Source organism: Spea bombifrons, chromosome 3 (assembly GCF_027358695.1).
Source record: "Spea bombifrons isolate aSpeBom1 chromosome 3, aSpeBom1.2.pri, whole genome shotgun sequence".
Taxonomy (NCBI): Eukaryota; Metazoa; Chordata; class Amphibia; order Anura; family Pelobatidae; genus Spea; species Spea bombifrons.
In genome coordinates this window covers 28,116,720-28,130,231 of record NC_071089.1, presented here as the reverse complement: position 1 = coordinate 28,130,231, position 13,512 = coordinate 28,116,720, and the positions used below count along the sequence as shown (strand labels likewise).

Below are 13,512 nucleotides of genomic sequence, written 5' to 3'. Positions count from 1 at the left end.
GCTCTACTGGATGAATAGGCAAAAATCCCCACATAAACACTTCAAAATCTTGTGGAAAGCCTTCCCAGAAGAGTGGAAACTGGTATAACTTATTAATATCTATGTATTTAGAATGCGATGTCAAGTTCCTGTTAGTGTAATGTTCAGGAGTCCCAATAATTTTGTCGATATAATGTATGGTTGAGTTTACTAATTTAGATAAGTAGATTAACTGTGGCTAATATTACAGTCTTGTATGTTTCTCATATGTATTTCACCAATGGTTTGTATTTTGTTTCCTCTTATACCAAATAATGACATGTTGGGCTTCATTCAATCAACATTAATTAAATGTAATAGTGTAATAATCTGCTCACAAAGACACATAGAGAGGTTATCCTACCATTACTCTTGTTCCTACTTCAATGTTTTATACTTGAAAAGTATATTTTAAATTACCGTATTTGCTCGATTATAAGACGAGGTTTTTTCCAGAGCAAGTGCTCTGAAAAATACCCCTCGTCTTATAATCGGGGTCATCTTATAATCAGACCTCAAATAGGTCTGACTATGAGACTAAGATCCAGATCCCCTGCAACGATGCAGGGGACCTGGATCCTCTTGTGTATGCCCCCCCCACTTACCGGTGCTTCTGAGTCCCCGGTACTTAGTCCGGGCAGCGTGTAGAGACTCAGATGCAGGGGACCTGGATCCTCCTGTGTTATGCCCCCCCCCCAACTTACCGGTGCTTCTGAGTCCCCGGTGCTTAGTCCGGGCGGCGTGAAGAGCTCTACGCGATTCGCGTAGAGCGGAAGTTGTCTACGCAAATACACGCTGCCTGGACTAAGCACCGGGGGACTCAGAAGCACCGTTAAGTTTGGAGGAGGGAGTGTTAAATGGGGGGCATAAGGCATTTCTGGAGGCATAGTGCTCTGTGAAATGCCTTTTAACCCCCTTAATGCCACTCTGCCTCCTGAAATGCCCTATACCTCCCTATATGCCACTCTGCCCCATAATATGCCTTTTAACCCCCTAAATGCCAGAGTGGCATATAGGGGTATAAGGCATTTCTGGAGGCAGAGTGGCACATAAGGGGTCAAAAGGCATATCATGGGGCACAGTGGCATATAGAGGGTTAAAAGGCATATCATGGGGCACAGTGGCATATATGGGGTTAAAAGGCATATCATGGGGCACAGTGGCATATAGAGGGTTAAAAGGCATATCATGGGGCACAGTGGCATATATGGGGTTAAAAGGCATATCATGGGGCACAGTGGCATATATGGGGTATAAGGCATTTCTGGGGCAGAGTGGCAAGCCTGGGGGCAGATGTGCATAACTGGGGGGGGGCAGGTTGAAAAAAAGAAAAGAAAATAAAAGCAAAATATTTTTCTCAATCGTAGCTTTTATTAACAAACAATAGTTCACATAGTTTACATGAATTAACATTTACTGGTAAAACTTTTTTCCTATAGGGTCGTCTTATATTCAGACCTTTTCTTTTTTTCATAAATTAATATTCAGATTTTGGGGGGTTGTCTTATAATCAGGGTCATCTTATAATCGAGCAAATACGGTACTTGTATTCAGGCATCTGGCACTATGCCAGGAAAGTATCCCCCAATAACTGAGATTTCATGTAGAGACTTCTGCAAAGATACTTAACATTGCATTTGTTGCAAGCTGTTCCATTGAAACCATTGACTGATGCTAAGGTGCTTAAAGTCAAGGGGCTATAAAAATCAAGGAAGGCAGGGCATGTTCTGGTTTGTGACAGCTTATCCCTATACTATATATATATATATATATATACTTCTTATTTTATATTGTCACAGCCAGGGAAGAAGCTTGCCAGTTATCTGGGTAGTTAATACGGTAGTCTGGTCAATGGTGTTAAGGATTGGTGGAAGATTCCTGGCTGGGCGTGATGCTAGGAGCATCTCAGTATGCCCTCCCATAGGTAGGAATGCCTTGGCAAGCTTGGAGGGTTTGGATTTGTTATGATGTATGTTTTTCCATGACAATGACTTTAAAAATAAATTGGCCATGGCCTTTTCAGCCCATTAAGCGTTTTGAGTCTTTATTTGGTCGTTTAGCAAGGCACAGCCTGGGAGTCCAGGCTACACCTGACATCTCTTTCTAAACTTCAATACCTAAACATCACCATTATTTATTATTTTGCGCAAGTGTATTATACAGTCTCTTTCCCATACAATGCACACTATCTTGGTCCTTCAGTTGAGATATATAATACTAACTATATTGTACTAACTAATCATGATACCTGTAACTCGGCACAAAATGGAGATGTGCTCCTTGACTATTTCTTAGAAGAGAGTTATACCGTATTTGCTCGATTATAAGACGACCCTGATTATAAGACGACCCCCCAAAATCTGAATATTAACTTAGGAAAAAAAGAAAAAGCCTGAATATAAGACGACCCTAAAGGAAAAAAGTTTTACCAGTAAATGTTAATTCATGTAAACTATTTTTTTTAATAAAAGCTATGATTGAGAAAAATATTTTTTTTGTTTTTATTTCCTTGTATTTTCCAACCTGCCCCCAGTTACGCACATCTGCCCCCAGGCTTGCCACACCAATATGGCACTGTGGCCCATGATATGCCTTTTAACCCTCTATATGCCACTGTGCCCCATGGTATGCCTTTTGACCCCCTATGTGCCACTCTGCCTCCAGAAATGCCTTATACCCCTATATCCCATTCTGGCATTTAGGGGGTTAAAATGCATATTATGGGGCAGAGTGGCATATAGGGAGGTATAAGGCATTCCAGGAGGCAGAGTGGCATTAAGGGAGTTAAAAGGCATTATATAGAGCACTCTGCCTCCAGAAATGCCTTATACCCCTATATGCCACTCTGGCATTTAGGGGGTTAAAAGGCATATTATGGGGCAGAGTGGCATATAGGGAGGTATAAGGCATTTCAGGAGGCAGAGTGCTCTATTAAATGCCCCCTTAACGCCACTCTGCCTCCTGAAATGCCTTATACCTCCCTATATGCCACTCTGCCCCATAATATGCCTTTTAACCCCCTAAGTGCCAGAGTGGCATATAGGGGTGTAAGGCATTCCAGAAATGCCCTACACACACACACACACACACACACACTTACTTACCGGTGCTTCCAATTTCCTGCTGTATTGCCGGGGCAGCGGGTTGACGTCTCATTCCGCGGCAGCCGGAAGGAGGTGGAGTTGGCAGCGGGGGTTTGTATGCGTCCGTCGCAAATACCTTCCCCGGCTGTCAGCGATCAGGAACTCTGGAACTCTGATCTCTGACAGTCGGGGAAGGTATTTGCGACGGACGCATACAAACCCCCGCTGCCAACTTCACCTCCGGAAGCACCGGTAAGTGCGTGCGTGCGTGCAGGGGGGGCGACGATAGGAGGATCCAGGTCCCCTGCAGCGGTGCGGGGGATCTGGATCTTAGTCTCCTAATCAGACCTCTATTTGAGGTCTGATTAGAAGACGACCCCGATTATAAGACGAGGGGTATTTTTCAGAGCATTTGCTCTGAAAAAAAACCTCGTCTTATAATCGAGCAAATACGGTAGTTCCCCTAGTTTCCACTACTAAAATTGAAAACATTGTCTCATATTCCAGCTCCCTATTTTGTACACACAGATGCTTTCCGACTTATCACGAGGATTTTATGAGACATTTAGATCACTCTTGGGGAAATTATACTAAGGATAACTTAGAATGTATAGATAATACACTGATAGTTTTGGACTTGTTATAAAGACGTGTTGAGTGCACATTATCATGTAAGTACAGTGAAGGAAAAAATTTGATCCCCTGCTGATTTTGTGTGTTTGCCCACTGACAGACATGATCGGTCTATAATGTTAATGGTAGGTTTATTTGAACAGTGAGAGACAGAATAACAATAACAACAAAAACAGAATAATAAGTTGAAAATTGATTTGCATTTTACTCAGTGAAATAAGCATGACTTAGTACTTGGTGGCAAAACCCTTGCTGGCAATGACAGAGGTCAGACGTTTCTTGTTGTTGGCCACCAGGTTTGCACACATCTCAGGAGGGATTTTGTCCCACTCCTCTTTGCAGATCCTCTTCAAGTCATTGAGGTTTCGAGGCTGACGTTTGGCAACTCGAACCTTCAGCTCCCTCCACAGATTTTCTATGGGACTGGCTAGGCCACTCCAGGACCTCAATGTGCTTCTTCTTGAGCCACTTCTTTGTTGCCTTGACCCATTTTCAATACCCTGGCTGAGGGAAGGAGGTTCTCACCCAAGCTTTCACGGTACATGGTCTCATCCATCGTCCCTTTGATGCAGTGAAGTTGTCCTGTCCCCTTAGCAGAAAAACACCCCCAAAGAATTATCTTTCTACCTCCATGTTTGATGGTGTGGATGGTGTTCTTGGGGTCATAGGCAGCATACCTCCTCCTCCAAACACTGCGAGTTGAGTTGATGCCAAATAGCTAGATTTTGGTCTCATCTGACCACAACACTTTCACCCAGTTCTCCCTCTGCATCATTCAGATGTTAATTGGCAAACTTCAGACAGGCCTGTACATGTGCTTTCTTGAGCAGTGAAGGTCTACAATCTTGTCCCTGACATCCTTGGACAGCTCTTTGGTCTTGGCCATGGTGGAGAGTTTGGAATCTGAGTAATTGATTGCTTCGGTGGACAGGTGGTTTTTATACAGGTAACAAACTGAGATTAGGAGCACACCCTTTGAGAGTGCTCCTAATCTCAATTTGTTACCTGTATAAAAGACACCTGGGAGCCAGACATCTTGCTGATTGATGGGCATACCTGGGAACTTCTCGGCTCCGGCTACCCGGCCAGGACTGCACACTGATGTCAGCAGGCAGTCCCACTGGCATCAGCGGGCGTACCTGCTGACATCTGGGGGAACACCCCCATGTAAAGGAAAAAATGGACCCGGAGAAACGGAGGAGCAGAGCTCACCCGGGAATGTTCCCAGGTATGTTGATAGGGGATCAAATACTTATTTCATTGAGTAAAATGCAAATCAATGTCTAACTTCTTTGAAATGTGTTATTCTGGATTTTTTTGTTGTTGTTCTGTCTCTCACTCTCAAATAAACCTACCATTAAAATTATAGACCGATCATGTCTTTGTTAGTGGGCAAACGTACAAAATCAGCAGGGGATCAAATATTTTTTTTCTTTACTGTAGCAACACCAATCATTTTCAGCAATGGAAAACAGCTTGCAATAGATGAGGACATGAGGAAAGTGCAAACCTTTCTGTTCTACCTTCAACATTTTACAGATGCCATCAGTGACGTACCTAGATTATTTCACACCTAGGGCTATTTAACCCTTTCAGTACCCTTAGGACATAATGGTACATTATGAAAACTTGAGCCAAGGAACCTGTTAGGACGTACCAGCACATCTTGACTTTGTTGCAGGGGCAGGGACATCTCTTTAGAGGATGGCCTTTTTTTCCATTCTGTATTGAACTTAGGAGCTCACTTGGGAACCTTTGTGGGATGTGGCCATTAAAAGGGGAAATAGGCAGTCAGTGGACGCGACAGGACCCCACTCCCATGACTCAATTATATAAATTGCAATCAGTCCACCACCGAATCACAAACAAGTTCTGTTGCCACACACATGCTCTCTAATAGAATGGATTGCTTTACTACTAGGGTGTTATAACTGTTATTCCGTGTTTCCCATCCTATTGTAAGCATTGCATATGTGACTTAACTTAAATGCTCCAATGGTAAATGACGGTCATTTAAAAGGTGTTAAGTGGAATCACCACCAAGAAAATGTCGCATGCGTTAGATGTTAGATGCACAGTGAGATCAAAGTGGTTTGGCTTTTGTGTTTAGAACTCCTATAGAAAGGCCCTGAAAACAAGCCTCGGATACCAACGAGACACGTGATCTTCGTTTCGTAGAGCGTTACAAAGCCACCCGTAGGAAGAGCGCTTATTCGGTAAGAGGTAGGCGGAGGATTTGTTTGGGTTTTATCTATTATGCTTGACAGTCAAAAACAGTTAGATTTAAACGTTTCCATTATAGCAAGACGCACGTGGCGCCATCTAATACTGTTCTCTGTTCCCGTGTCCGAAGCCTGGATAGTAGCTTTCAGTCATGCCCTTGACATTTGGGATGAATGAAATTATTATTATTATTATTATTTTTTTAATTTTCAACAGCCCATACTACACGTTATAATGTTTTCATTCATACTTGACACAAACGCCTCAAGTTTTTTTAAATATTTAAATGAAAAAAATGTGAATAACTTTTGCTATAAGCCCAGGGTTCCATATGCAATGTCTGTGTGACCTTGAAGAAGAAAAAAAGTTAATTGTATAAATGGGAACATGTGAATATTGTACAATGTGTGTACCCTGGTGTATTAGAATGGGTGGAATGAGGATTCCCCCCCTCAATTATTAAGATATGGGGTTATTGGATAACCCTTATATAAGTAATTAGTACATTAACGCCTTCTAGTGACAGAGGGATATAATTATCTGCCTGTAGTTTGTAACAGGTACAGATATAGCTGTGATGCAGGAACCAAATTCACTAATTGCTGGTTGGTACAAAGCACCTTCTCTGCGCCTTTTTTGTTACCTCTCACCGCCTTGGCCTATGGCTGGTGAGAGGAGGGAGACATGTTTTTGTAATGCAAACTTTGGTCGCACGTTCACAGGCACATTTATTTGTTGTTTTTGTGCACATTGATTTTTGATGTGGTTTATAATTTTTTTTTGTTTTGCACTAAAAATGCTACAGTGAAGTCAGGCCATGAACACCCCCTCTCCTTGAAGAGTCCTGCTCTTCTTAGGCTTTGGGGACAATTGGGGATTTTGTCTCCACTGTGGCCCTACCACACCTTTTCACCTTATTTACGAGAGGGAAACACAAGGCACCTCACCACTTTTATTTTTTATATCAGGGTATCGTCTCATGTACCTTTTTAATATTTGAATGAAAATAATTCTTGAAAGACTTCAAATATTCATTAGCATACCTGGAGCCCCCTCCCCTTGTGGGATGTGGGTAGGATCTGACATTACTGTTAATGGGGAAGTGGGCGGGGCATGCCAAACGCTGTTCACGTGACCCAGAGTTTCCCATGGAGTGACTCAGGCAAGTGGCGCTTCACCTAGTGTCTGGGCGAAAACCAGAGAGTTCCCAGGTGTTTTTATTAGACACGGACACATATAAATACATCTCTAGATATTCTAAAGCGATGCTCAAGCCATCATATGAACTTTAATAATTATGATAGCTGACTCTTTGCACCCTGTCACTAAGCCAATTTCTTATACAAACACAGGCCTTTTCTAGCATTGTCCTAGCTTTTACAATAACCACTAATTAGCTTACCACCTCCAGATTTCAAAACACCTACATATTCACTCCTAAAGTTTGTGGCATTAATGTACTTAAAAAATATTTTTTTACAAAATAAATTACTACCACAAAGTTTGACAAAGGGTGGTAGTGCACGGAAAGGGTTAAAATACCAGCATTTGAAATACCTTGGGGTGTCTTGTTTTCAAAAATACCGTATTGGCCCGAATATAGGCCGCACTTTTTCCCCCCACTTTAAGTCTTTAAAGTGGGGGCGCGGGCTATATTCGGGGTCTAGCGCCCGACGCCCGGGACATGCAGTCCCGAGCGCCAGGCAGGCAGCAGGGTTAGGATACAGATCCCCCGCCGCGGTGCAGGGGATCTGCATCCTACTCTCCGATACGCTCAGACAGCCTCCCCTGCCGGCACTTTCCACGGGGGGAGTGCCGGCACGGGAGATTGTCTAACCGCATCGCGCAGACGTTCACCGGCAGTGGCAATGAGCGTGAAAGACCTCCGCTGCCGGCACGTCTGCTCGATGTGCTTTAACAATCTCCCTTTCCGGGAAATCCCACGGGGGGAGTCCCGGCAAGGGAGATTTTAAAGCACATCTTGCAGAAGTGCCGGCAGCGGAGGTTGTTTACGCGCATCGCCACAGCCGGTGAACGTCTGCGTGAGCAATCTTCCTTGCCGGTACTTCCCACGGCGGAAGTGCCGGCACCGGAAGTTAAATACGCCTTATGCGTAGATGTCCCCCGCCGGCCCCGCAAGACCCTGTGGAGGTCTCGGGGGGGGTAGAGTGGCAGCATATCTCAGAGGGGGAATAGAGTGGCAGCATATCTGGGGGGGTACATATTTGGGACAGAGTGGCAGCATATCTCGGGGGGGGGGAAGAAACTTTTTTCTTTAAAAAAGCACCTAACTTTTAGGGTGCGGCCTATATCGAGCCAATACGGTATATGGTTTGATGGTTGCATTGGCCAGCTTCAAAGATACCTGAAATAGCGCATTTCAGCAGAATGACAAGATTTGGGAAAAATAGTTTTGAAATGGCAAAACGCTACTTGTACTTATTACCCAAGTAGCAAAAACCCCCCAGAAAAACACTGGGTATTTCTAAACTCAGTTTTTTCATTAGTTTTTTTAGATAAGGAAAAGTGAGAAAAAGTGGTGGGAGGGGTTCCCCAATTTTTCAAATTTTTTTTATATATGAAATTAGATGATGTGATCAAAAAATAGTATCTGAAGAAAGCCTTTCTTGTCCTGAAAGAAACAAAACACAACTTGTGTGGATACACTTAATGGGAGAAAAACACGAGCACCGCAAAAGTGTTAAAACAGCCTTGGTCACAAAGGGTACAAAAAGAACAACACAACCTGGTCCTTAAGGGCTTAATGTGCATAGGATGACTGGGATGTCCCTTTGAGCTATGACTTCATATGTGTGTGTTTTCATATTTCATGATTGCAAATGGCGAGAGGTTTTCCTTCATGACTGATGGATTTGTAAAATTGGTCTCCATAGGCAACGGTTTGTGATCCACTCCAACCTGGAGAGCAATATGTACTGAAAATATAATGAATACAATGCTTACCTTTTGGTTGAACATTTTGTCCATCGCTCATATTGTATAGTTTCCTTTGTAGTTTCAATTGCAATACAATTATTGTATTTTAGATCAGCGGTGAACTGAAATGGAGCCTGTTGCTAGGAAGATCTTCAGGGGAGTTTTACTGCTGGAAGTAGTTGGTGTGGTCGGTGCTTATGGCCTCTTTCATAAAATGAACGGGAGTCAAGGTAACGTACAAAATATAAGATCAAACTACAGTTTGTCCACTATTAAGACACTCATGGAATCTGTCAGTATAGTAGTGTGTTCCACTTAGACAAAGTCATAATTGTAATTTCTAAGATGTTAACCAAAAATAATTTTATCTAAAGATTTAATCTCATAAACATAAATTAGATATTTGAACAGCTTTTATATGGCAATGATGTTATATGATGATTTTATATGGCAACAGCAGTTGTGGAACTACATAACCATTTTAAATTCAAGCGACCTGATTTGATTTATGTATATTATATTTTAGTACTCTGTGTAAGTAACATTTTATCCCCTTCTAGATTTTAGGTGTACCATGAAAAGAAGATTTCCATCTATTTTAGAAGGTATGTTCTTTTTCTTCTATGATGGTCCATTGTAGTAAAATATAGCAAAATTGTCTGAACCCTATTGTACACAGCTGCCCAATTGATATTTGAGCAGATGTAGCTGCACACTGATACACACACAGTGGGTATAATCGGAGACGAAGCATGTGGGTGAGCACTGTTTTTTGCAAAGCTGCTACAATAACCTGCTACCATTTAAAAGTTGTCTTGTCACTAATGGAGTGGCCCAAATACTAAGTACATTCTATTAGCTGCTATAGTAATAGTATGGGTATGTGTGTAATGTCTTTGCAGGCTGAAGGCAGCAATGTTGTAGGACAAATATTATATTTTTGCCTGCATTCCAAAACAAGGTGCAATAACCATTATAATATCTTCATTATCAATATCCTGAACAATCTATTCAAATGTTACTGTTTGGTGCAGTCTAGAGCAGTGTTTTGAATGTGTGGAATAAAGTTAAGGGCCCACCACCAGCCCATTGGCATGTGGCCACAATGACAAATGTAAAATTAATTATATGCATAACAGTAGGGCCAGCTGGAATCCCAGGTAAAGGTATTGAAGGGTCAGTGGTCCGTGGTCACAAATCACTCCATCAATATCTGGCAGGCAGACACCGTGCTAGTAGCGCAGCAGCTTCCACTGTAAGCTGGAATGCTCCCTGACACACAGAGGTAATGTTGGGCAAAGTGTGCTCTATATGGCTGGAATGTATGACGTTAATGCTTGCGTGTTATTTGGTGGAGAATTGTTATGTGTCCGAGTCTATGTTGGTGTGTGGACACCAGAAAAAATATCACAACCACTGGTCTAGAGCTTCTTACAGAAGTATTAAGCCACATGGTTGTGCTTTGTTGAAAGTAACACTAAAGAACTCTCTGTATTTCCTTTATTATTTTTTTATTTTGGCCATAATATATCCACCAATCAAAAAGCAACCAGACATTATGTTTTTCCTTTGAAAGATTAACTGCAGTCAGTATACTTAATATTTCCATTGCTTAATTTCTTTACGCACAGTATACTATAAATCCAATGAATGGGCAGGAATTTATGGCATCCGTGAACAAGATGCAGAAACATGGGCTGCAAAAGGAAACTGGTGAGTTTTTTAAAATTACTTTAAAATAAGCTGTAAGCTCTTCAGAAAAATGTTACAGTGGCTATGTGTTTCTTTTCACAGATTCAATCGTGAACACAAGATTAAATGGAACAAAGTTATATATGTATATGGGTCGAATAATCGTCTGTGAATAAATTGGCTGGTATCTAGCCTCTGTACAATAAAGTTTTTTTGCCTTGTAATTCAATCTTGTTGGTGTTGTTCACTGGCTGACCACTTGCTTTGGAAGGTTTGTAAGTAAAGTGTATCAGTGTAAAGATGCAGGTTTATTTAAAAGTCAGACCACCTTTTTACAGAAGCCATTTTTCTGTACAACCTACATTGAGGTTTAATCGCTAAACAGATGGCAGATGAGTTGTAGTTTCAACTCTCACTTCACTATTTGTTATGAGGGGCAAGTTTCTCCATTGAGAAGGGCTTAGCTGGCCCTGCATAATGCATAATTTAGTCTATTGTGAAGTCAAGGAGCGGAAATATAACTCTCCTGCAGACTCCTCTGTCAACTCCCCTTTAAATGAATTAACCCCGTTAGCGTTATCATTGTAGCATTCCTTGTCAATTCCTATCTGATTTTTATTCTTCAATGATCAATTTGTATTCACCATTATTGCTTTAACATTTTGTGTTCAGTTTTGTATTAATAAATATAGCCCTTTTTCTTATTTACTTAACACATCAGGGGACACCCTGAGTTACAGAATAACAAAAGCAGACACTGGTACTGAGTCTTATGCTGAAGGCTGAGCCCTATAGAAAGAAAATAGTCCATGTTTTTCAAAGTTACGCTGATGCAAGTACTAAAAAAATATTCACTCAACAGAAACCAATGCAGTGCTTCTGTTTATCAGTTGAAAGTTATTTCTGTTTTGCCTTGATGGTATGTGATGTGTCTTTTACACAATGTACTGAACCATCAATTACATTTTATTCCCTTTAGGATATAACCTCAAAGTTTGCTTTGAAACAGTACATGAACACAAAATAGCAGGTTTTAATAAAGATTTTTAATAAAGACAATGATTACAACAAATCCAAGTATATTTCAGAAATACTGACACTGGAAACCAGGTGTGCTATCTGAAGATGAATGGACCAAAAAGGAAACAAAAAAATTTGCTCCATTTGCATTTCTCGTAAGAATGTATTAAATAACAGGAATGCAAAGTTAAATGTTGATAAATTAGGGTTTTGAAGGTACCAGAGGTTTTTGGTACCTCAAGTCCCAGAGCAATTTTGCCATTTTTGCGCTATGTCGATTCAGCAATTATTCTCTTTTCCTGTGAATAGTGTACCCATGTAAATTATATATTGTTTTTTTTAAGGAGCGATAGAGCTTTCTTTTGATACCATAGTTGGATGATTAGCTGAAAATTTAGAATGAGAAATTTAGTAAAAACTAGCGAAAATTAGAAAAAAACACCTAATTTTTTTTTACATTTTCCCTCTGAATCCTCACAAAATTAGGTAAAGTGATGGAAAATCCCCTCCAAGTTTATCAATGCAGGTATCCTGATTTCAGAAATACCTAATTTATATAGATTTTCCATACTTTCCCAGCACCAGGGAACATACTATAAGGTGTACATTTTCTGTAGAATTTTTATGCTTATGGCTTAACGGGTTTGGGGGTTGTGAACGGGGGCAGGAGGGTTATACTGGGTAGATGTTATGCTAGGGCAATGGGATGTAAGGTTTTTCCATTTTTTTTATGATTATTTTTTTTATATATATATTTTACATTTTTTTTTTTTGTATTTTTTATATATATATATATATATATATATATATATATATATATATATATTTTAAAAGGATGGTTAGAGGTCCTCTTAGGGATAATGACATCACTTAGCTCACATTATTATTTTTTTATTATTTATATTATTATTTTAATGATTTTTTTATTATTTTTTAAATGAATAACGTTTTTTTTTTTTCAGCCTGACATCAGGTGTTACATCAGATCAGACAGCAGAAAGCCGGCGATGTCAAAGGACAGCCTGATCTCCCATGCAGCGGCAGGGATGTGTCCCTGACGCTGCAAGAAGGGCTGGACGTACTGGTACGTCCATAGAGGATTCTTGGAATGCGTTTTTTGGACGCACCGGTACCTCCATAGGGGATTGAAGGGGTTTTTTAAGGACACTCACATGATTCCTTTGAGAAATAGGTAGAACACATAACCAGCAATAGTCAGCACTGAAAGAGGCTAATGGATTAAGCCTTGCATAATTCAATGTTAAATTGGCAAGATGAATTTTCAAGAATTATAACCAATTAAGCATTGTACTAATTTAGTGGGAATGCCAGCTAAGAATGCTCACTGACTCAAGCAAAATCCAATCAATCAGGAGACTGATCTGGGTTATCAGAAAAATCATTGTGTAAAATAAAGATTAGCCTCCCCACATTCTCCAGGTCACTAGTGTTAGAGCACCCACTTTGGTCATTTAAAATCTGACACCTATGAAATTTCATGAATTAGAAGAGTGGTCGTGAGTGTGGCAGCTGCAGTTTAGTGTTAATAAATGTAAAATAATGCGCTTGGGATGTAAAAATCTCAAGGGAGAATATAGCACCGGGGGCCCTATTCTGTCAGTGACAATGGGAGAGTGGAACTTAGGAGTTATTGTTTCTGATGACTTCAAGGTAAGCAGACAATGCAATAAAATGTTGGAAAAAGCAAGCAGTGTGTTGGGTTGTATAGCGAGAGGCATTAGTAGCAGGAAGAGGGAGGTGGTTCAGGCCTCACCTAGAGTATTGTGCACAGTTTGCTAGATCTCATCTCCAGAAGGTTATTGACACATTGTAGAAAGTGCAGAGGAGGGCTACAAAAATGGTAAGTGATTTGCAAGATAGAAATTATCAGGAAAGACCAATCTAA

General features: G+C 40.8%; 1 protein-coding gene across 2 annotated transcripts; it reads left to right on the top strand.

Annotated features, from left to right (window-relative positions):
• The first annotated feature begins 5,841 nt into the window (after positions 1-5,841).
• On the top strand, positions 5,842-10,815 carry CEBPZOS (CEBPZ opposite strand). 2 transcript variants are annotated; one of them, XM_053459385.1, is made up of 5 exons: positions 5,842-5,950; positions 9,005-9,124; positions 9,455-9,499; positions 10,526-10,607; positions 10,689-10,815. In XM_053459385.1, coding segments are annotated over exons 2-5 (231 nt in total). In that variant the 5' UTR covers positions 5,842-5,950; positions 9,005-9,021; the 3' UTR covers positions 10,690-10,815. The 2 variants fall into 2 exon arrangements, with proteins under 2 accessions (XP_053315360.1, XP_053315361.1); XM_053459386.1 differs by having other exon boundaries at positions 5,853-5,957.
• The last annotated feature ends 2,697 nt before the right edge of the window (positions 10,816-13,512 follow it).